The sequence below is a fragment of the Pinus tabuliformis genome, chromosome Q, assembly GCF_031772625.1.
Source record: "Pinus tabuliformis cultivar Carrire ecotype Pingquan chromosome Q, CPIR1, whole genome shotgun sequence".
NCBI lineage: Eukaryota > Viridiplantae > Streptophyta > Pinopsida > Pinales > Pinaceae > Pinus > Pinus tabuliformis.
In genome coordinates, this window is record NC_142296.1 from 419,680,787 (window position 1) to 419,706,774 (window position 25,988).

The following is a 25,988-nucleotide window of genomic DNA, read 5'->3' on the forward strand; positions in this document are numbered from 1 at the left end:
GCGATAGTTTAAGTGACCAAATCGCTCATGCCAAAGTTTGCTCACTTCATCGTTATGAGCAACAAATACTGAGGGAAGATTTGATGACCCAAAGTTGTGAAACTTATACAACCTTGTAGAATCATCAGCAATGCCAGTAGCCAAAATCTGTTTAGGATCTCTTAAGTCCTTGATTACAACATCATGAGGTGAAAAATCAACGATTTTACCTTCACCTGAATGAGTTATCTAATATACAGATAGAAGGTTGCAGGATAAGGTTGGAACACATAATACATCATTAAACTGACCATTGTCTAGATGAACAGTTCCAGTCCCTACAACATTAAGAGATCTATCATCACCAACATATATATTTTTGGTGTTACAATCATTTAAAGAAGAAAACATGGCTTTGTTTTTGGCCATGTGATAAGAAGCTCCAGAATCAATGAGCCACTCATGAGAATGAGAAGAAGAAGATACATTTAATGCATAGCCAGACCGAGATGCTTGACAACCACATGCAGAAAGTGCCATTCCTGAAGATGAAGTTGAAGTTGAAGATTGCCCCAAATGGATGTTATGCTTCTTCATCGCTGCTTCCAAGGCTTCCATCTTCTTAAAGCATTTTGATTCTAAGTGGCCATCTCGATTACAAAAATTGCAATGTCTATCAGTCTTCTTCCCTTTGTTTTTATTTGTCTTATCATTTTGTTGAAATGATTTTTCATTTTGGGGCTGAAATTGCTTAGGACCCTTGTTTGGTTTAGGACCATTCTTTTTAGGGTATGACTTCTTAGGATTCTTTGAATTTGGTTGCTGCTGGGCGGCTAACGCTTTCTTGGAAGAGTTTCCAAGATTAAGAAGACCAAGGTGTAAGAGTTTTTCTTGTTCTCTTATTAAAGAATCACAAAAAGAGTCAAAGGAAGGGGGCTTGTAGTCTGTTCCTTGAGAAATGAAGGCTTCTCTTGTAGAATGGAAGGTGGAAACAAACACAGAGTAGGCTGGTCCCAACTTTGTAAGAATGGAATAGATAAGGTTACTATCTTCTTTCTTAACTTTAACACCTTCCAAAAGATATCTAAGGGTCTTGAACTTGGACAAGAAATCTTCAATGCAAGAAAAATTATTAGGGTCTAGTGTAAGCAACTCATTTTCAAGTTGATGGGCTCTAATTTCATTTTTAATCCCAAAAACTTTATTGATTTGTTTCATTGCTTCATCAGGAGTATCAATTTCTGCAATATGGAATTTAAGATCTGGAGAAATAGACATCCCTATCAATCCACGTGCTTGATCTTGCCTGTTTTCCCATTTAGCAGCCTTATCTTCATCCTTCGGTTTCTTTTCTTGGCCTAAGGCTATTTTGTAGAGACCTTTACTTCTAAGTAAATCCTCAATGTAAGCCAACCATTGGAAGTAGTTGGTGCTGTCAAGGGTAACTTGGTATTGACTTTCCATTTCAATGGAAACTGAAGCTAAAGATGCTGAAAATAAGTGCTCCAATGGATAGATCTCGAAAAATTAGGCTGGTTTAAAAAAAACGGCTTTGAAAACGGCTTCCGGATGAAGAAGTTATGGCTTTTTGAAAAAAAGTTGTTGAAGTTGCCGACGAAGTGCGGGAATGTGCGGAAATGAAAAAGTCCGCCCCCACAAAATGGAGACTTGAACCTAAGACCTCTACTCTCTTCAAATAGCTTTGAACCAATTGATCTATACAAAAAATTTGAGAGAGAGAGAGAGAGAGAGAGAGGGGGGGGGGGTTGCTTTGGGTTGCGTGCTTGCTTTGAGAAAGCTCTTTTTCCTTACAAAACAAAAAACAAAAAACGCAACATGAACATGCAAAGAAAACGAACCTTATGGCTCGAAGTTAGCTTTAGTCGAAAAACTAAATATTTTAAAAAATGAACCTTGCGGCTCAAAGTTAGCTTTGGCCGGAAACTAAATATTTTCCTCAATGTTTCTGATTTTCCGAGATCACCCTAAGGCGCAGGGAAAAGAGCATACGCATGAGAAAAATCCTTCCTTTCTGTTTTTGATTTGCCCAGATCGCACAGAGTCGCAGGGCAAAGAGCATACGCATAAATGAAAGGTATAGATCCGGTAATAAAAAGGCTAAATAAACCGAAACCGAAATAAACAGAGAGAAAATAACAGTAAACTGCAAATAAACACTGTATACCTCCAGATCTTAAAAATGACGCAGCTAGGGCTACCGGAAACCTTTTCGTGTGAAACGAAAGGGGTTCCTCACTGGAACAGATGCTCCCAACACAACAGAGCAGTCCTCTCGGCCCGAAAGCAGTCAGAAACAACAGATCTAGGAAACGACAGTCGGATGCAGTTCTACCGGCTTCAGATTTGGATCACCAATGGACGCGGCCCTCAAATAGCTCCGATACCATGTAGGAATTTACAGGGTAAGTTCCTCAGACAGAACACCAAAAGGACACCGCTCACAACCAGATTGCAGATCAATACACCAGTATTTTGACGTGGTTAAAACCCTCAAAGAGGGAAACAGTCCACGGCCTGAGCCAACGTGGCCACTTCAGGCAATTTATTAATAAAAGAATGAAAATTTACATATGTTTCTCTCATGCACGGATTACCCTACAAATGACCCTCCATGCGCTTTAAATAGAATTCATGGACCAATCGGGTGTCAAGCCACGGATCAAGTGTCGGTAATACCGAGGAGAGATTGAACCGTCGGATCACTACATATCGTGACCGTCGAATTGTAAGTTACAAAATGTACAACGGTAAAGAAACACACTTTACCTAACTCTATACCTAACTCTACACTAGACCAAGTTGTACTTAACTATTTCCTATGTGTCGGAATATCCTAACAGGAAGGAAGAACGAAGTGCCGGAAGAAGGTGGACAAAGTGTCGGGAAGGCATAGTGCAGAGAAAATGAAGGACTTGACTTGTGCTTGGAGGATCTTCTAGGCAAGGGTCAAGGGTTTGGCATTGATCAAGAAAGAAGCTTCAATAAGAGAAAACTTATTGAAGGATTTTTCTCTCAAGAGAAGAGAGGTTTTGGCCCTGGTAGAGAGCCAACATCTTGTGTTCTTGTTTTATGTTTTGATAGAAGTTTGATGAAGCACACACACATGCATTAATAAGCTAATAAGAAGATTAAGCTAATAAAGACAAATTGGAAAAGACTTCACAAATTGTTATCTTGTCACGAAGAATCACACTACACCTAATTTCCCTAGATTCTTCGACAGAAGGGTGGAAAAGCAAAGGTCGGGGTAACTCGTGTTCCATGATTGCTCCCTCCTACATTCACACACTCAAGTGTGGGCTTCCCTTATTATGGAAACCCTTGGGATGTGGCATCTCGCTTAGAGCCTTCCCCTGATGCCCTATTCCGTTCCATCATTATAGCACATGCCACCTGCTATTTGATGGATGTACCATGGACATGTCACCCCCTTGGTGGTTGAAACCACCTAATAGGGTCCTTGGTTAACCCTCTTCTTGAACTTGGAGACACTTGTACGTTCTAAAGCCCACTATGGAAGGGCATGCCACCATGAAGGGTCCATTTGGTTCCATGATTTGTAAGCTTATTTATTCAATTGTACTAATGACCTATTTTACTGGAAGGTGATGGGACACATTGGATCTTATACAAGATTGCGGGTGGGTCTCCATTTGGGGCTTGGTCTCCCTATACGGGGTCCAAGCTCTTCAAAGGGTCATATTAGCTCTTGTAGGGTCAGTGTTGAGAGCCATGGACCTCGACAATAGCAAAGAGCAGATTACCACTTCATGGATCCATCAACATTGTTCATTGTTTGCTTGTGTTCCATATTTTTGGATGAGGAAGATGCACCTGGACCACCATGCTCAACCAACTTCACACTTGCACCATAAACTTGGCAGATGTTCCAGGGCCCAGATGAGGATGTGTCTCACCATGGGAGACAGAGGGAGGGCTTATGTCATCATTCTAGCCCTTACAGATATTATATAGGCATTATCAATCCTCTTGGAGACCTGTGAGGATGTCAATGTGCCCCCACACGCACTTAGGCACACCACATTTGATTTGCTTGGATATCAAAGGGCCACCCCCTTGATAACTATGTTTGGAGCCTATTCTCTCACACTGGCACACTTTGGACTCCAATAAGCCTCCTCAATGGCCCAACGACTCATTGTATTTACTATTTTTCCACCTTGAGAGGCTTTATCTTTGTATTATTGAGCTATCTTGGTGGGCTTGTCACCAAGTCATGTCATTATTGTATATTATTTTATTATTTGGGGCATTATTAGGCTAATTAGGCTATTCGAACCCCGTTATGGATTGTATAAATTGATGAGAGGCTCATTCATTTCTCTCATCACATTTTGGATTGGACTATCTCTTCTTGAGAATTTCGGCTAGCCTCTTTGATGGATGAATTGGATTTCTAAATGCATTTCGATGTTTGGAGAGCTTATCTTTTGTCTTGGAGCTTAGATATTTTTGCACATTGATGATTTGAGGATTTTCGCTATACTTTTAATTGTCATTCTCATGTTCCACTTTACGTGTATTGTCACTTATGTAATATATGAATGTTTTTGCTCATGAAGCTAGTGTAATTTCCTTTAAGAAATGTGAATTTGTATAACTTGTCTTTGTGAGGGCTTTTCATATGTTTCATGCAAAAGTATGGTGAACAAATGTCCTAGAGGTATATAATTGTTCATTATTACCTTGATAAGTCATTAATTGCAGCATCAAAGAAGTATAAACTTTCCTAGTGACTTATTTGTTGCCCCTAGGGCTATTCAAATTGCTAGGAGACTCCTTGATTGGGTATAAGACATCTCTAAACATTGATTTGCATTGACTCCATTCTCCCAATAGGCTAGGCACTGGTCTAGTCCTAGGTGATCATCAAAAGAATACATTTTTCACCATTTTCTCTTCTTTTCTAAGGCCTAACCTAGTAGGCCTCCTAGGGCATAACCTAAAATCATTTCTAGCCAATGCAAATCCTTGAAAATTGGTGAGCTTTTGCGCTGGGGTCTTCTTGAGGGGTCCTCCAATTTTGCGCTCAATTCCACGGTGGAATCCCAAGATATTGCAAGCCCTAGCCCATATACTGTTCTTCTCCCTAGGTTCCCTTGGGTTAGTGTTTTCATTTGGTTCATTGCATTTAAAATCCAAAAGAAAATTATTCCTTTGATCCTATTCTCCTCCCAAACCTGATCAAGCCCATCTATGGATGATCAACCTCACACCCTTGAGCTAGCTTGGGTCCACTTCGGTTCTTTTTGGTCCCACAACTTTGTAACTCAAATTTTACAAGGATTACATAAAAGCTACTTCTCCTTAAGGATTCTTAGGTCTGGGATACTTGTTCTCAAGAAATATTCTCCAAACCTTGGCTTAAGTATCCCCTTAGCCTTTCCTAGAGAGCCAATCACCTTGCTTCTAACGCAAGTAAGCTAATTATCTGAGCCTCTCTTGTGAATAGACTTTAGGAATCAATCCTCATCCCATCATTGATCTATTCACCCTTGTGATTCCTCTTATACTAGGTCTCCTCCCATCGGTGAAAGTCCGTAAAGAGCAGGGAGATTTAGCTAGGGTGATTATGGGCTATTGCTCCATTGTTTCCACTGGACCTAATATGCTCTATAGGATCCCCTCCTAGGACCCCTACTTGTTTGAGCGGTAACCAAGCTTATATATAAGAGACTTCGACCTCACTTGAAGGGCAGTCACTCACCTCACAAGAAGTTCGATCAAGTAAGAGAAAAAGGTGTGAAGAAGAAGAGGACTAGAAGAGGAAAAGGAAGTGAAGTTTTTGGACTGTTTTGGGCTACTATCTTTCACATGTGCGAGTAAACTAGGGCACCTATTGCAGCAACTAAGACCGAATTGCAGAAGTCGAGTTAGGGCATCAATAGGCATACTTTGCAAGTCGATTTCTTTAGGAGAAAGAATCAACTCAGTTGAGCAAAAAGGAAAGGAGGAAGAAACCACCATACTTTTCACACGTGCAAGAACTAGGGTTTCTGCAGAAGAAACTGATGGGGTCGAAATTGCAGAAGAAATTGTTGGATCGAAGTGCTGGAAGTTGCTGGGTAGGTCGAAGTGTTGGAAGTTGCTGGGCAAGGCGAAGTTGTTGTTGAAGTTGCTAGAGTTGAAATTGTTGGAAAAGAAGCTTGTCAAGGAAGAGAGGATTGACATGGTCTTGGAGGAGACTTTAACAAGGGACAAGGGTCATAGGTCTTGGAATTCATCATTTGAAGTTCTATAAGAAGAGAAGAATTCTTGTGGGTTTTCCTCTCAAGAGGAGAGGTTTTGGCCTTGACTGATAGCCTATATCTTGTGTCCCCTTGTTTCATTGTTCTTTATTGTTTGGTAGCTATTTGATGATAAGAACGCTAATCATAATCAAGTGAAAAGAAGAAGCTAATCAAGTTAAATAAAAATACATCACAAGCAGTTATCAATGAAGAGAAATCACCTAATCTAGCTGTCCCTAGATTTCTCAACAAGATTCAATTTAGAAAATAAAAGATTTACGTGATGATGATACAAACTCAATTATACAACTAGTGCACATAACCAAAATAGCAATGAGTGAAATCGATTTGTGAACCAAAAATATAGTAATAAAGAGGTTCTAATTGACCTTTAGAGTTAAAAAGTGATCACTAGTACTTTATATCATCAAGATTCAAAACCATTGCTTATATTGGGATCCTCATCATTAATATCACCCTCTAAGCATTAAAATAAGATAGAAAAAGTTTAACATGTCAAATCAAGATTTTGTTTGAGTGATGCCTACATTTTTAGTAGGGTCATGATAGTGGAGTTCAACATTAATTGCCACCAACATTGAGGTATATGGAGGGCTTGATTCTTTTGATAAAATGCTAGTTCCATACCCTCATACATGACAAAATCAATTGGAAATGTTGCTATCCCCAAGATCTTGAATTCTGAACACTGTTAAGTGTGCTAGATTTTGAATGGGATCTATAATTTTACTTTCTCCATATGAAATTGAATGACTTTGGAACCATTCTTAAGCATCTTGAAATAATTAATGGTAATGTTTAAAATGCATTAATAGGGCTTGGACAAATCCACTTAGCAACACTTGGAATCCCTTCAAACACTGCTTAATTTCCCTTAACTACACTCCGAAACCTCTGAGAACTCCAAACTTGTGATTGAATTGCATGAGAAAGAGGTAGAAAATTGATTTTAAGAAGTTGTGGGTTGTGTTTTCACTGTACATGTGACAAAATTTCAAGTTGTGAGTGGGGCTCATGTTCGACACGAGTTTGATTCATGTTCTGTGAACATGACATGAGTCAAACTTATGTTGGACAAGTGTCATGTTCAACATGTGAAATACATGACACATGGGGAGGGGGGTAAGGACATGTCATGTTTCTTAGATTGTATTTGTACATTGGAGTGCATTATCATTAATGGTGGGTTGCTTTTGTCTAACATGGATTGAGCTTGGTAATTCTTGACTAGATGGTTTCTTCCACGATCAACAACAACTATTCTCCCATCTTGGAGATTTGTGCATGTGATGGATTTGGTTGTAGGTTACAGTTGTTTAAGAATGAATAGCTTCCTTTGGGCATATTGTTTAGGCGTGTGCATGCAAGGCCTTATGCATATATTTCTTATGGTTATAGCTTAGAGCTCTTCTTCATTCAAAGTCATAGGATAATTAGCATCTCATAATGGGATATTGTACCCTAGATTGAGCCGATGTTAATGCTAGATTTGACTTGATAAATTTATGTGTTACTTTCATGGCATAGTTTTGTGGACATTATACAATATGGACTTAATGTTACACAATCCATCATTTGGGATTTAATGGTTTGTGAGTATTTTAATTTTGATCCAACATTACCTTTATTCCAAAGTTGTGTTATATGGGATTTGGGGAGTATTTAGAAATTAGTATTTAGGGGGATAACACATTTTATGCTATTGTTAGATGTTCAAGCTTCCAACATTCTATTTATAGTAGTTTTTCCCATGCATTATATTCACACGCGGATTGAGGAGCATGCATGGGGTGATAGAGGAGAAAGATCGAAAAGGCAAGAACAAAGGTTAAACTTGTACGAAGGAAGATCATGGGACGACAAATATCATTTGTTGAAAAGGATAAAAAGTCAAAATATACACTTTCAATTATTTGTAGCAAAACACTAAAAAAGAAAGAGCTATGATCATAGAAACAAAATGGCATTGAGGGTAAGGCGTATTTAAAACAAAACATGTAATCAACGAGGCTCTTAATGGCTTCTAGTGTCCAAAAACTAACATGCTACAAACCACTCGCTGATTGCATATTAGTAAGATAAGTTTCCATTTTTAGAGATCTATTTGGAAATATTCTATTTCACATAAGCTTTGCTTCATCATTTATGTTCGAACCATGATTGTGCATGTGAAACAATGTTTACTTATTATTATTAATTTGAACCTTGTTAATAAAATGTTGAAACATTACAAGATTCACAATAGTACTTACAAATTCACCTAGACCATGGTAACTTCCCAAATATTTTTGGTGCATAATTATTATAGTGAATATTTTTATGAGAAAACCTAGCAAATATCCTCTACTCCTAGCAACTCTACCCTAGTTTTTCAAACACTTAGTGGTGGTTCTCATCCTTTGATACATAGACAACAAGGTTATGTTGTCATTCATGTGTGCTTTCAAAAGTTTGTTTTCCCCCCTCCAAAAGGGTATTGTAGACTGTACGAAAATGAACCAATATTGACTTGCCCAAGTTGGATTGGTTTGGTACCTATCGGTCTGTATGTACACTTATTTGGTCCCGTTACCCACCAAAATTTATTTGGCCCTGTTACCCACCCACCAAAATGGGAAACCCCATAGGAGAAAACATTTCTCTTATAGCCACCCAACTAGAAACCCTTGACATTCACTGCTTTGAAGATGATATGCCATAGGCCTCCGCCATTTGCATCAACTATGCATCTCTCACCATCTAACATTTCCTCTTTGATGAAAGGTGAGCTGCCACTCAATAGGTATGTTGATCATTTTGCAAACGGGTGCTTGTTGTTTTGGGTATTTGGTATGGATAAAGGGGATGATTTGGAAGAGTGGTTGATCTCAATTGTAAATCTATTGTCTCACCTTACCAGGGAGGTTAATCTTTATCCCTAGTCTAGTGGGACCTCCCTTAAGGCCTTAGGGTTATAGGAGTGGCATTACGTGGAAAACCTGGATTGAAATAGCATGTTCATTCTCCCTTACACCATACATGACACTTTCCATGCCAAATTATAAGCCCTTTATATAGCATCTCCATTCTTTGGGTCTAACTTGTCATTAGTTCATTGGGATTTGGCACCCACTTATCCACATCCTTGAGTAGGGTTGGGAAACATTGCCTTGGAGGTTGATGCAACTAAAAGAATGGAAAAGCATAATATGGTCACAATGAAAGCAAGAGAAAATGAAAATGCAAAAAGATGGCCAGGACATAAAATAACATGTGGGAAAAAGCCTAGCATGAGCTCTACCCTCCTCATTAGCCATCACCTAGTTCCTGAGCACTTGATGCTCCTTTTTATCAAAATGAACCCTTGCATGCCCCAACCTTGATGAGCAATAAATTGTGTCTTCTTAAGGGGCAAAGTTAAATGCTACATCATAAAGAGCAAGCTCTAACCCTTGAGCTATGCACCCAAAATAAAGCATCATCATGAAGAAGTAAAAGGCACACTAGAGGGGTGGAAAAAGCAGGTTAAGTAGGGTAACTCATGCCTCCACGATTGCTCCCTCCATTACATCTATACACTTAGGATGTGGACTCCCATTAGCTAGTCCCTTGACCATGGCACTTGGCCATGAAGCCTTTCCCCTCCATTGCCACTCATTTACACTAACACCTATTGATTGAAGGGTTAACCTTGGAAATGCCACCTCCCCTTGGGGGTTGGAAGCACCTAATAGGGTTGACTATTAGCCACAACACCTTTACAAGACTTGGTCTAGTTAGATATTGGAAGGTGATCCCAGTTTGAAGTATTAATATGCCCTTAACATACAAGTTTGGTCCACTTAGATGCTTATATGATCTTAGTCTCTAATGAATAGTTGCTTTCACTTGAGTTTAAGTTGGTCTTGCCAGGTGGTCCACAACAGCACAGGCCTTGAGCGCACCCATTCCAAAGGTACTTAGGCCTTCCAGAGAGATTGATGACTTGGAAGATGCAACATTGCCCACTTACATTAGAGCGTTGGGCAGTATGATGACTTGAGTAGTTGATGCACATCCTAGATTACCTGCAGGACCCAAGGACGTTGATCTTCTTTTGCTTAGCACAGGGGACTGTTGATGATTGCACTACTAGACCTAGCATGCCCCGAGGCTGGACCTGGCACTACTTGACAAGAAGGCCATGATTCAGAGCCCGAATGAGGATGTTCTTCCATGAGATGACTAGGGAGGGTTGTTGCACCTGGTTGAGCCCTAAAACTAGAGAAATGAGGCATTGCATTGACCATTGGAGACCCATGGAGATGACATGGGGGCACCCCATCTTGATTTGGGACCTCTGGAGTTGCTTTGAGGTTGGATTTGAGGACTATTCCTCAAATATGGACGATTATGATGCTTGGAGACACATTTAGCCTTCTATTCACCATCACATAGTAAATGGGGCCCAAAAAGGGCATGACGTCATCATTTTAGAGGGCTTACGGCTCACACGTGCGGGTCTATTTTGGCATGATTTCATGTTGAGCTAGTGGGTTGGCTTGTAACCCAAGGCTTTAAGTGTTTACTCATTGTCAAACTTGTTTTAGGGGCTTTTTAGCTAAAATTAGGTGAGGTAGATCTCATATAAATAAAAGGTCAGCTCATACTTCATTCCATCATCACTTGTGGACTATTTTTAGCTCTCTTAGAGATTTCACTGTATCTCTTGTAGCTTGCTATTCTTATAGAGATGTGATCATAACATCATTGTGGATATTTTTGCTATTGGAGACTAGTCCTTGTTGTGGAGATGTCACTTTGGGATAATAAAGGATTGTTCATTTGTTGAATATCTTTTGTTCTTGTTGCATGAAATATATTTTGCTAGGGTTTCTAGTTTCCTTATCTAATTGCATATAATTATATGAAATTTTGGTTGAATATTGCATGCTTTAATTAAATAATCTTGAACATCCGTTGAAAACCTCTTATAGCATTTTTTTCTTGATTTAATCCCTGTATTGAGTGATACTGATAACTAGGGTTTTAAAAGAGGAAAATCAAGGTTCCCCCCCCTTACTCCATTCGAGGGTTTGATACCTCCATAGTAATTTTTCCCTTAGACTCCGTCACCCAAGAAGTAGGCATTGGCTTCCACATAGATGATCAAACACTTACAAATTTATTATTTTCTCTCTCTTTGTTAATTACAAATTCAACTAGGGTCAAGTCGCTGGCTAGTTTCAAGGTTCTTTTGGCTGGTTGGACCTTATAACATCAAAATATTCTCTTTTGAACGGTTGGAATAACCTTCCTAGGATTGACATCACAAACCCTAGGAAATTTTGCCTTAGAAAAACCCTAGTCTAGCATTAAAGCTTCGAATTAGGGCTTGTTGAAGGCTTGTGACTCCTTGTTGGTCACACCCATCTTGCAAGCCCTTGCAAGCCCTTTCTTGATCTTATATGCTTAAGTGTGCCAGTTTTCCACCATATTATTCAAACCCTAGGCTATAAGTAATCTTGGTAGGTTCCTTGGAGGGCATGCTACTCCTTGCCTTATTGAATTGAGTGTTGTTTTTAATCCAAGTGCCTTTCTTGAACCTATTAAAGCTGTTACATTTGGGCTATTGCCTTGGAATATCTACTAGGTGACTTATATAGGGAAGCCTCCCTTGTGGTGAAACTCCACTAAAGAGCAAGGGGTGTAGTTTTGAGGTGACAATGGCCTCCACCTCATTGTTGTGTCTTGGTCTAGCCCTTGTCTTGTGAGGCCTCTCACAAAACCTGCTAGATTTTGAGGCAACAAGTCCTTGATCCAGTTCGAAGGTTGAGTTGGTACCATCAAATGTCAACTCAGCGAACTTAGTAGAGTCTGACTTCAAGTCAGCCAAGTTCTAAAATATTAGTTCAAAATTAAGGTTTTTTAAGAGGTGGAGTTATAATCAAGAATAACCACCCATACCTGACTCCACTTATGTTAGTTAGAAAGGAGGGAGCCGTTAAGTTATGTATAGATTACAAAAGGTTGAATAAAACCACCATCAAAATAGATTTTTGACAGCCATAGATGACAAAATGATTGATGAACTACTTGATGCCAGTTATAACCAAGAATAACCACCCATACTCGACTCCAGTTGTCTTAATTAGAAAGGAGGGAGCCTTTAAGCTATGTATAGATTACAAAGGATTGAACAAAAAACCACCATCAAAATAGATTTTTGATAGCCGATGACAAAATCTATTTTCCGTTAGTTAGTATAATTAAGTAAGCAGAAAAGAGGCATGTCGTCTTTCTGTCATAGTTTGCGGGGTGGCTAAATGATAGGGTTGCGTGTTGTTGTTGCCGTTGCGGTAGTTACATATTGGTATCCGTTGTAGCTATGTATAGATCAGAAGGTTTGAATAAAGCCATCATCAAAATAGATTTTTGATATCCATCAATGATGAAATGATTGTTGAACTACTTGGTGCTAATTATTTCTCCAAGACTCAAGTTGGATTTACTGCTAGGTTATTATCATATTTCTCTAAGTTGAATTTATGACCGGGTTACTTTCATATTAGAGTTCACCATGATGATATGGAAAAGACAACCTTTAAAACATAAATATCATTATGAATTTAACATGAAGCCATTTGGTCTCACAAATGCCCCAGCATGTCTTTATTAGTTATGAATGGACTATTATAAAAGTTCCTTAGGAAGTCCATCTTAGGGTATTACGAATTTAAGATGAAGCCATTTGGTCTTAGAACTGCCCGAACAAGTTTTAAATCAGTTATGGATGGACTATTCTAACAGTTTCTTAGGAAGTCCATGTTAGGGTATTATGAATTTAAGATGAAGCCATTTGGTCTCACAACTGCCCCTACAAGTTTTTAATCAGTTATGGATGGACTATTCTAGCAGTTCCTTAGGAAGTCCATCTTGGGGTTTTTGGTTGATATCCAAAGCTATAGCCAAACAAGCAACACCTCAAACGTTTGGAACAAGTCCTAATAGTTTTACAGGAGAACCAGTACTATGCAAACCTATTTAATTGTATTTTAGGAGGAAAGGAAGTTGATTATTTGGGACACATTATTTCTGGAGGATTCAAGTAGATCCAAGTAAGGCAAAGGAAATCTTGGATTGACTTCCACAGCAAAATGTCCCAAAGTTAAGAGAATTTCATGACCTAATAGGGTATTATAGGTGTTTCATTTAAAACTATGCACATATATCTATGCCATCGTCTTTTCTCCAAAAGAATGCTTTGTAATGGGATGAAAAGGTAGAACAATGTTACATCACAATAAATAAAATTATGTTTTCAGCACCTATGTTAGCCACATTGGACTTTTCACAATAGAGTGCGATGTGTTTAAATTTGGGTTGGATCTATAGTAATGCATGAAGGATATGAGCAAGCAAGCAAATCATTGAGGATGAAATGCCTTACCTCAAAGTTTCCAAGGTAAAGACTAGATTCAGCACCAAAAAATGACTGCCCTATATTATAGGGGCGTTTTGTGCAGGAATGTAGTTAATGCATCTTAACGTGACTTTATGGGGTATTACACATTATTTATAAAAAAATCCCATGTGAAAACTCAATGAGAGATATGGGCACATCATGGCACTTCACAGTGAATGCATTTACTAACTTCCGGATTCTCAAAGCTATCTGCAATTGTGCACACACAAACTGACTTGGCACTTGACTGGAGCTGTTATGCCTATGACAGCCAGTGGGATATTCATGAAATCATAAATTCTCAAAAGAGAAGGGTTCAAAGCATTAACACTATTCAAAGAGTTACAAGAGAATTGCAGATATTTACGTGGATGATGCATGGCAATATATCAATGCTCTAAATTTTGTTTTAGAGTTGATCTGCTTTTTAAACGTGGTGAAGTGGTGATTAATAACAGTTCTCTGGATTGTAAAAAAAACTATCTATTGCACACTTCTTTTCTAAATGTTCATATTTTGTTATTTTGGTGTCTATTGCACACTTATAAATGTTCATATTTGGTTATTTTGGTGTCTATTGCACACTTCTTTTCTAAATGTTTTTATTTAGTTTTGCTTGTCCAATGGATGATATCAATGTCTACAGTAGGTCAAGACTCAACTTGGTCACCTGTAGATATTTGTACGGTGTCCTTTCAATGCTTTCTTGGGGATGTAGTGTATTGTTGCTGGTCAACGTCAGTGAGTTTTTAGTGTCATTAATGTGTTCTAATCTGATCCTGCAATCAGTCTGCTGTTTCCTTTTTGTATGTTAAACATCGATTTTTCCAGTTCTAACATCAACTTTGTGACAGGAGGCGTCTTTTCCACATGATTAATGACCTTCCAACAATATTTGAGAGTGTTACTGGGATTGGGAAAAGGCCAACAAAGGAAAAACCGGCTGTTACCAACAACAGTAGTAGTAAAAACAAGCAAAGTGGAAAGATGGTGGGTGTTTGCTTAACATTATTACAAATCTGTTCATAGGAATAAATCTTTAAATTCATCAGAGGTGGATTACTTTTCAGGATATCTGTATTTCAGTTGAACTTCATTTTAATTGTGTAAGAAAATTTCAAACTATTCATAGGATGCTTATTTGGTTTTGTTCAACAGAGAGCATCTGAGCCTCCGCTGAAAATGTCAAAGACACCACCACCTAGGGATGAAGATGACTCATTGGATGAAGAGGACGAAGATGAGCATGGAGAAACGTTGTGTGGAGCTTGTGGAGATAACTATGCCTCTGATGAGTTTTGGATCTGTTGCGATATGTGTGAGAGATGGTTTCATGGTAAATGTGTGAAGATTACTCCAGCTAGGGCTGAACATATCAAGCAGTACAAATGCCCTTCATGCACCAATAAAAGGCCCCGGACCTGAAAATGCACAAATAATACTTTGAACAATGGACATCCTCCGATGGTTTTCAAGCATGGAGGCTGCAGTCCCCAAGTATTTGTGTGCATTTTAGCAGTTTGAAGGATACAAATGACTTTCCTCAGGCTAATGCCGGTGAAACATATGAGGAGCTGTAGACAGTTTCATTTTTATATTGTTTTAGGTTTTTGTTTGCAATTTTATTGTAATACTCTTTAGTTTCTATCTTCCTGTGTCGTACTGTTAATTACATGCAAAAATTGTGTAATATTTCTTTGGGCTGATGTTATGACTGTAAGATAGCTGTTTTAATGAATATTCAAACAAGGTTTCCGGTTCAACATTTAGCAAGTAGTTCAATGCATTCTTACACTTCGCATTGCCTTCTAGGCCTGCAATTTATTTCAAATACGATGGTTGCTAATATTATTTAGGAAACTTATCTTTCATTCATTGTGGTGTAGAATAAGGTACAAGGATTATGAGTGCTCTTTGGGGAGGCGGCTGTGGGTTATCTTTTGTGTACACAGTTTTATTCATCAAGGCAAATGAACGAATCAAATGACATTGGATGGAGATTAGCTTTTAGTTTAATTGCTTGGTATTTGGTTATGACTTTTTAATTTCATTATTTCTATACACTCCATTGTTATTAACATGCATATTCTGTAATAATTGGGGTTACTATTCTGATTGTATAATATTAGTTTTAATGAATGCCGGATTTCTGGTGCATGTTTCTGTATAGTTTTGTATGCACATGTATACCTCCGCATATATTGCCTTGTTGATTCTTGTTTAAACTAGTTGTACGGAATGGACGTGATCTTAAGTGAAAGAAGGTATGGCTTGTCGTTATTAAGTATATAAGTAGAAATTTCATCTATCATGATGAATGCGCTAATAGACTGACCAAATAACTTGATTTGATATCTCCTGACCGGCATGCACAACTGCTACAGTTACACAGTGTCCTACACAGCCGAATTTTCTTGAATGATCCTAGTTAAATTTGTTGAAATAGCCTCTAGTTCAAGCTCGCTGGTTAAGTCTGTTGAAATAAAGCCTCTATTCCAGGCAAGCTGGTAAACGTGAAATTTTATGACATTGTTTCTAGTTCAAGCATGCTGGTTAAGTTGTTGAAATTTGTTTCTAGTTCAAGCATGCTTGGTATGTCTGAAATAGCCTCAATTTAAGTCATGCTAGTAAACGTGAAATTTGTTGAAATTTCCTCTAGTTCAAGCATGCTGGTTAAGTCTGTTGAAATAGCCTCATTTTCAGGCATGCTAGTAAACGTGATGAAACACTCAAGTTCAGCGATGCAGAGGATCTAAACTGCAGTTGATAAGGAAACACCGCATTTTCGTTGGAGCCGTTGCATAACTATCCTATCAACCATTCTCTTAACTGTCGAAGAATCCTATACCATGTAATAGTATGTTCATACATCAATAATATTTGATGGATGCTGGGGTAGAGATTCTGGTTTCTGTTGGATACAGGTAGTCTAGATGTCTGTGATTGGTCGTGTATAAATGCATCAGTGCTTTAACGTTTCAAAACTGTGCTCAACGCATTGTTACTATCAATTCCATTTTTGACAGCATGCTTTTGAATATCCTTTTTTGGTGCAAGCCAGTCCATTCTCAATTAGAAAGAATTAGCATTAGAAAGAATTGTCATTGCTCTGTTGCGTTTGAAAGATCCCTTAATCCCAGAAGCTGTAGGTGGGTAGTATCTGTTCTGCTAAATTTACCTATATTTTGTACCTGCCCCTAACTGTTTGAAAAGGCCTTTTTGCATGTACGAATGGGATAAAACAACAGCGTTACTCTAACACTATCTCATATTGCAATAGATTTGAAAAGTCCAGAACCAGTTATCGTAATTGTTTTATGGTTCTCTTTTTGTTTCCAATGTCATTTGATTTTGCTCTTAATAAAATATATTAATATTTCTAATTTCAGTATATGTTAAATATATATATATATATATTAACATTTCTAACTTTAGTATATATAAGTAAATAATATGAGTTGTTATGAATAGGTGAGTCCAGTCTAATTTTAGTATATATAAGTAAATAATATGAATTGTTATGAATAGGCGAGTCCTTTTTTCTCTATTGAATAAAGAGAAAAAAGTCCAATTTTATAATTTATTATGATAAAATTTATTATTTCATAATGGTTTTGTCATCAATGTTGTTACTCCACGAATTTCATTTCATTGTATTTTGCATTAAGATGAAACATGGAGATATACATGGAGAGAACATGGATATATATATGGAGAGGGAGACTATTGGGTTTCATCTCCCAATGTCTCTTCATTTTCCAATTCTTTTTATTTTGATATTTATAATATTTACATGGATTTCGCTGATCCCAAATATTAGGTGTCAACATTCCCCCCTTAATATGAAGGGTTGTTGATGAGTCCAAGCATCATTTTGAATCTTTCAAACTTTTTTCTTCCAAGTGCTTTGGAGAAGATGTCTGCAATCTGCTCATTTGTGGAACAATGACATATGTGGATTGTCTTCGCATCAACATGATGTCGAATCAGATGGTATTTTGTATTGATGTGCTTTGTTCGATCATGTAACTTTGGGTTCTTGGCCAACTTTATTGCCGAAATGTTATCAATCAAAAGAGGAGTTGAATGCACTTGTTTCTCCCGCAAATCTTCTAGAATTTTTTTGAGCCACACAATTTCCTTGGTTGCTTCAGCTGCTGCCACATATTCTGCTATAGTTGTGGACTCTGCTGGAACTAATTGTTTGCATGACATCTAGAGACAACTCTTGATCCAAGACTCATAACATAACCTGAAGTAGATACCTCAGTTTCTTCATCTCCATCGAAGTCTGAATCAGAGTATCTCGAGTCCAAAGTCTTGAGTTTCTTTTAAGTACTTTAGAACTCTTTTTGTAGCAGACCAATGACCCTCACAAGGCTTTTGCATAAACCTAGAGAGGATTCCAACAACAAATGAAATGTGTGGTCTAGTAGTAGTCAGGTAGTTGAGACTTCCTACGAGCTGTCTATAATTTGTTGCATCCTCAAATTCTTTTCTTTCAATGGATGTGAGCTTTAAGTTCTGTTCCATTTGAATAGTCAAAAGATTGCACTCAACCATGCCAAACTTGTTCAACAGATCTCTAATGTACTTCTTTTGAGAGGAATATAAACTTTAGATGTTGGGTTACTTCAATACCAAGATAGTAGTGAACATAGGCCGAATCTGTCATTTCAAAACCTTTCCTCAGTTCCTTCTTTATCGATGCAATGTAGCTCTCATTGTTCCCTGTCATTAGAAGACCATTTACATACACTACAAGATATACAATGGCTTTCCAACTTTCTTGACAAACAAAGTTGCATCATCAAGATCATAATGTTTGAAATTAAGTTTTAGAAGATGCTCAATTAACTTCTCGTATTGGGCTCTTGGTGTTTGCTTGAGGCCATACACGGATTTTACAAGTTTGCATACTTTTTTTTTCTTGACCCTTCACAACAAATCTTTTTGGTTGGGACATAAAAACATTCTTTTTCAGATCTCCATTCAAGAAGACAACTTTTACATCCATTTGATGGACCTTCAAACCATTCTGTGCTGCCAAGGCAAAGAGTGTTAGAATGGTAGCCCATTTCGTTGTGGGGGCAAAAGTCTCTTCATAGTCAACCTTTTCTTTCTGTGCAAAACCTTGTGCCACAAGCCTGACTTTATGCTTGTCAAGTGAGCCATCTGCTTTATACTTGTTTTTGAAGACCCACTTGCAGCGAATTGGTTTGTTTCCCAATGGAAGATCAACCAGCGTCTAGGTGTCATTCTTTATCAAGGCATCATATTCTTTCTGTGTCACTTCTTTCCATTCATCATGGGAAGCAACTTCCTTGAAGGAAGTTGGTTTGAAATTTGTAGACAAATTCAATTCACAATCATAATAAACATCCATATCAATTGGTGAATCATAATTTTCTACATCACTTCCATTCTGTTTGGTTGTGCTTCTTGTTCCTGTCTTTCCAACTTCATTATGACAAACACTTTCAAGTGTCTTTGTCAGCGATTTTGGAGGACCTTTTTGAGATGGCCCGAGCTACTCAGTTGATTGAGTTGAGTGAGTTGAGGCTGAAGCAAGATTTAATCTCCCAATTCTATCAATCACATCACTTAATGTCATTAGTGGCTGGAGCTTCATGCGGGGGATGAAAGTGCTTCAAAAGAAGATTCCACATCTTGACCTAGTATAGGGATCCCCTCTTCAAGATGTGGAATCTCATTATCAAATTCTTGAAAAGACTTTGCATGTCTGAATTTATCCAAACGATCAAGCTTCCGCTTAACAACATTGTCAGTCTTGGAAGATTCAAGAAAGATCACATATCTGGATATTATAAACTTCTTGTTCACCTCATCATAGAGATGGTATGTCTTGGAGGTATTTGAGTACCCTAAAAAGATACATTTGCGACTCCTTGCACTGAATTTATTTATTTGTTCCTTAGGTATTAAGGCATGAACCAAAAACCTTGAGATGCCTCACCAAAGGAATGTGGCCATACCACATTTCACAGGGAGTCTTGCTTTTTATAACATTAGATGGACACCTATTCTTTATATACACATCACATGAAATTGCATCAACTCAAAACATCAGTTTAACATTCTTGAAAAACATCATGGAACATATCATATTTAAGATTGTCCTGCTCATTCTTTCAGCTTCTTTGTTATGTTGGGGATTATAAGACAATTGTTTGATGTTTGAGCCCATGTTGGCGAAGATAGTTTTCAAATTCATTTGATATATATTCTTTTCCATTATCACTGCAAATAAATTCAATATGAGATTGTGCATCTTATGCAATCCATGCATGAAAATTCTTGAATGTTTCAAAAGCTTCAGATTTGTTCAATAAATAAACCCAACACATTTTGGTGTAGTCTATCAAATATTTATTACCATTTGCAGAAGGAACATGCATTGGGCCACACAAATCAGAATGAATGAGTTCAAGTTTTCTATGTGCTCTGGAATGAGAATCATAAAAAAACTGCTTGATGTGCTTTCCTAAGATACAAGCATCACATTGCTTAAGTTTTCTAAGAATTGTAGGCAAACCAGTAACACCATTTTCTTCAGCAAATGAACGTTGTCATAGTGTCTAGATATAGCATGCCATAAAAGACTTGTTGGAAATGTACCTTCATCATAAGTTCTAGACTTTATCAACAAACCCTAAGAATACTAGGGTTTCATAATTGTTAAGTTATGGTATGTTCTATGCTCATAACATTTTACTTCTTTTTCTTATTATATTCCACTGATTAGCAATCACATGTACATAAAGTAAAGTGCAGATAGAACATTAAACGATCGACAGAAAACAAGCCAAGATAAGAGACACAAGATGTGGCGGCTAGCCAGGGACAAACCCAACAATGTGTGGGGAAACCCTTTGATCAAATCTTCTTTTATCTTCAATAATTCAGCAGAGAGAAATAATACAATAAATCTGATTCATATCAGCAGTAGCAAACCCTAGATCAGCAGCATCAGCGTTAGCGGCTTCATTATCAAACTAGGGCAGACGATATCTCACAAACCGACCGTCGGATTGACTTCATTCCACCACCAAAAGTTTCGGCTGCCAGAGGAGGTTCAGATGAACCTACAGCACAGTTCAGATGAGGAGATCTTCTAGGCCACGTAAGTCAATCTTTACTTCTGCAGTTGCAGCTTCAGTTTCAACAGTTTCCGGCTTCAAACTAGGGTAGTCGATATCTTGCAAACCGTTCGTCGGATTGACTTCATTCCACCACCAAAAGTTGCGGTTTTCAAAGGAGATTCAGATGAATCTACAACGCAGTTCCAAAGAGGAGATCTTCTAGGCCACGCAAGTCAATCTTTACTTCTGCAGTTGCAGCTTCAGTTTCAGCAGTTTCCGGCTTCAAACTAGGGCAGTCGATATCTTGCAAACCGTTCGTCGGATTGACTTCATTTCACCGTCAAAAGTTGCGGCTTTCAAAGGAGGTTCAGATGAACCTACAACGCAGTTCCAAAGAGGAGATTTTCTAGGCCACTCAAGTCAATCTTTACTTCTGCAGTTGTAGCTTCAAATTCAACAGCTTCCGGCTTCACATGTGTGAGAGAGAAAGACCCATTTCAGCGCAGTAGAGAAGAGATTCATATCTGCGCAGTAGAGAGAGAGAGATGTGATGAGATGAGTGAGTCTAAATGAGGAAAAGTCCTCTTATATTTATACACAACGTTGGTGGGTGAATAGATGCGACTGTTGGGCTTTTGAGCCTACATGAGTTGTAGGTCGGCTTTATAATAATTCCATAATCAAAATAAATTCATATCTCCATGAATACTTATCGGAATTGGATGATCTTTATATCAATCCTACATATCTCAACAAGAGGAATCTAATAAAAATATTATTAGCCATGAATAAGATGACTCACATGAAGTTTTGTCCTGGTTGCCAATTTTAACACTCCCTCTCAACCATGGAGAACTTCATCTGCAATCTGTCTATCGGTCGTTACTATTCATCCATCAAATGCATTGCCTTGTACAGCCTGACCCTTGCCCTGCTCTGCTCTATTTTTCCTGTTCTGCTTTGTCTTGTTCTGCCCTACACTGATCTGTACTGTTTTGTTTTGTTCTGCTCTGCTCTTGCATTGTTATGTTCTACTCTGCTTTTGTCCGAATTATGAAGAAGAAGAAATGATCGAGGATGTATCATACTGACTCAAAGTCAGTCTCAGAGTATGTACCACTGGTCCAGACCAGTCTCAACCAACCCAAAGTCAGCGTCATAGTGAGTACAACTCCAATGGTCCCAGACCAATATCATCCTCCACTGACTCAAAGTCGGTCTCAGAGTATGTACCACTGATCCCAGACCAGTCTCAACCGACCCGAAGTCAGCGTCATAGTATGGTACAACTCCTACTACTGGTCCCAGACCAGTATCATTGATCCCATATCAATGGAGGTCATCTTAGCGTAGGGAGTACGGTAGTTACAACGATGCATCCATCGGTACTACTATGGTCCCTAACTTCATTTCCCTGCTCATTGATCAGATGAGAGGTACTTCCCATGAGTCCCAAACTGCATGGGTAGGATGCCTCGACAGGAGAACTAATCAATCCTGTCCTCACAGGAGAACACATCAATCCTGCTACAATTGCCATGGAGAACACATCAATCCAGGCCTCACAGGAGAACACATCAATCCTGCTACAATCGCCGTGGAGAACACATCAATCCAGGCTGCCATGGAGAACACATCAATCCAGGCCTCACAGGAGAACTAATCATCCTGCTACACAGGAGAGCGAATCATCCTGTTCCACAAGAGAGCGAATCATCTTGTCCCACAAGAGAGCGAATCATCTTGTTCCAGTGTGCACCACCAGGGGAGGGTGAGTCACCCTGTGGTCATATTTTGCTCCAGTAGGAACCGCAAGCCCTTAGAGCTCTCAGAGCTCAATGTATGCAACATGCAGGACCCTCGTACAAAGGTTTCTTGCCGACTCCAAGTCGTTTGGGAAAATCACAAATTAGATCTTTCTTCAGGGCATTGACAAGGTGTATCAACCTATACATCATCTTAATGCGATGGAGCCTCCTTACTCATCAACTTAACATATCGCAGATGATGTCTATCTGCTGGAGCAATCGACAAATACGAGATTCCTCAATAATCGAATCCCACCTCTGGTTGTTATAGAGAATCACAATGGTATCCAATGTAAATCCAAACAGCTCACTGAAGTGCTTTCACAACCACACTGCTTCACACGAGGTCATGCTAGCAACAATATATCCTGCTTCAGCGGTGCTCAAAGTCACCGACTTCTGCTTCCTGCTCATCCAGGATATCGAAGGAGATCCCAAGGTGAAACAGCACTCGGAAGTGCTCTTACGGTCCACCACATTGCCTGCCCAATCAGCATCAGTATATCCAAGTAGTCTCACATCTTCGACAGTGTATCTTAACCCATTGTGCCACGAAGATATCTCAGAAGATTCTTGGCATCAATCCAGTGAGGCTCAACCAAATATGAGCTCACAATGCTAACTGCAAAACATATGTTCGGATGGAGGTTCACCAAGAACATCAATGCGAATGAGTTTATGAAACTCAGAGGCATTTCCGAAATCTGGTCCGACATCACTACCATATAACTTCTAAAAGTTAAGATCCTCGAGGTAGTGACAGGCTTGCAGTCCATCATACCGAATCTTTCCAATATCTTTACCACATATTTTCCTTGAGATAGGAAAATTTCCCTTGGCTTCTGCCACACTTCAAGTCCTTGGTCCTTCATTTCAAATTCAGAAGCCATCTCCCTCTTACATTTGTGAATGAGAGGGTTTGCACCTGTAGAAAGAAGTCATCCACATGCAACACCAATATGATAGGCTTTTCATCTTCAACCTTAAAGTAAAGGTTAGGATCGGCTTCACTCTTAGTGAATCCCAACTTCATCAAGTAGCTATCGATCCTCTCATACCATGCTCGGGGTGCTTGCTTCAGCCCATAGAGAGACTTCTTCAACATGCATACATGAGATTTTCAATCATAAATCTCAAATCCTTCGGGTTGCTCCACGTAGACCTCTTCTTTGATCGAGCCATGCAAGAACGCAGTCTTGACATCCATCTGATGTAGGTTCCATCCTTGTGAAGCGGCAAGGGCTATAATCGAGCGGATGGTCGTATATCTGGCAACAGGTGCAAATATCTCATCATAGTCTATACCTTCCTTTTGGGAGAAACCTCGAGCAACAAAACGAGCCTTATACTTTTCCGTGCTTCCATCTGCTGCATGCTTTATCTTGTAAAGCCATTTGGAAGTAACAACAGTCTTGTCCTGGGGTCTGGGAACTACTTCCCAAACATCATTCTTTATGATAGACTCATATTCTTCGGTCATAGCATCCTTCCATACTTGATGCTTGACGGCATCTGAGAATGACGAAGGCTCATTTTCTATGATCGTGCTTATGATGGTCAGGTATCCTTGATACCTATTAGGTTTCTTACTTTCACGAAAGGTTCCTCGGGGTGCAGCATGTCCTTCAGCATCATCAAGTAACCCCTTAAGCCATGAAGGCCTCTTCCTAGAAGAGGAAGGCTCATATGGAGGAGGATCAATCGGATCCATGGGTTCTTCTATATCAGGCATTGATTCATCATCCTTTTCTTTCGGTTCCCTGGTGTCGGCTTCTTGAGAGTTCCTCAAAGTCGGAAGATTTATCACCTTGCTGAGAGCCATATCTTTGTCAAAGGTGACATCATGACTAATTATGACTTCCTTTTGACCGGCTACATAGATTCTATAGCCTTTAGTATTTTCACCATAGCCCACGAAAATTCCCTTCTTTCCAGACGCTCCCAATTTATTTATTTTCTCTTTCGGCACATGAAAGTGTACAGGGCTTCCAAAAATTTTAAAATGAGAAACATCAGGTTTCTTACCGGTGAATTTTTCTTCAGGAGTCTTGGAACCCAATGCTTGATGAGGGCATCGATTTTGTACATATACGGCGGTGATTGTAGTTTCAGCCCATAGAAACTTCAGAAGTCTTTGATCATGTAGCATGGCCCGGACAGCTCCCATCATCGTGCAGTTCTTCCTTCCCACCACACCATTCTGTTCAGGAGTATGTGGTGTAGTAGTCTCCCTCTTAATGCCAACCTCAGGTATGCCTGAGTGAACCAACTGTAATATATTGGAGGTCTTGCTTTGGCTTGAGGGGAATGGTCCCCTTTTGAGATTTCCTTTGGCACATCCCGGACATACACCTTCTTTCTCTACTTGGAATTCGGGCATCCCTGTTACCATCTGTTCTACATCGGGTAGAGATTTGTAATGAAGGTGGGAAAACCTCCGATGCCAAAGTTCGGACTAAAGAGTTGTGTCACAAGACATGACACCTAGCGGACTTCTATAATGAATCAACACTAAACCCAAGAGTAAAGGAATCTTTATCATTATTTTTCCATATACATACCTTGCCATTGCTGAAGGTTACCTTGTAGCCTCTATCTTCCATTGCCAAGATGGACACTAGGTTCCTTTTGAGGTCAGGTGCATTTAATACATCCTGGACTTTCTAGCCTTCCTGAATGGTTGTCCTCTTCCTCGATCTCCAGCTCTCCTCTTATCTTTACTGTTGAATTTTTCATTCCTTTGATTTGCCATCAGAGGGATTTTGATCATCGTCCTGGTGTGAGTCCTTTCTTCTCTTTGCATGAGAAGAAAAGGCAGCAGGAGGACCTTTAGGCATGGGCATTTCTTGCACTTCTTCTCTTGTTTCTTCTTGAATGCATCTAGCCATTAATTCCTCGAAACCAGGAATTACATTATAGTTCAGAAGAGTAGTCTTGAACACGTACCATTCGGATGGTAATCCTCCAAGAGTTGTGAGTCCCATTTCTCTGTCAGTAATAGTTTCCCCAATAGATAGGAGATCGTTCTTGATCTCGGTGATTCTTAAGAAGTATGCTTGCATACTTTCATCCTTACTCTTCTTGATTTACCTCAGCTTATTTCTAAGAAATGAAACTTGATTTGCATCATTAACTTTAAATAAACTCACCAGTCTATTGTAGATTTCCTTGGAGGTGTCCAGTTCAGAGATGTAGGACACCAAGTGCTTGTTGATAGAGTCCCGAATGATCTTCTATTTTGACTTCTCCATTTTTCCATTTGTTCCAGGCAGCAGCGGATGCATTTGATGGAGGCTCAACAATATTGCCTCTTACATGGCCCAGCACTCCTTGATCTTCTAGGGTTAGATCGATAGACATCTTCCATCCGTGATAGTCAGCT

The 25,988-nt window shown here is 39.0% G+C and overlaps 1 protein-coding gene across 1 annotated transcript in view; it reads left to right on the top strand.

The window, feature by feature from the left end:
• Positions 1-15,458, top strand: part of LOC149219991 (PHD finger protein ALFIN-LIKE 3-like) — a 166,255-nt gene extending 150,797 nt beyond the window's left edge. The window contains exons 4-5 of the mRNA XM_089384593.1: positions 14,550-14,685; positions 14,854-15,458. Of these exons, the coding sequence (XP_089240719.1) occupies positions 14,550-14,685; positions 14,854-15,120 (403 nt within the window). The 3' untranslated portion in view covers positions 15,121-15,458. The remainder of the gene's footprint in view (positions 1-14,549; positions 14,686-14,853) is intronic.
• The last annotated feature ends 10,530 nt before the right edge of the window (positions 15,459-25,988 follow it).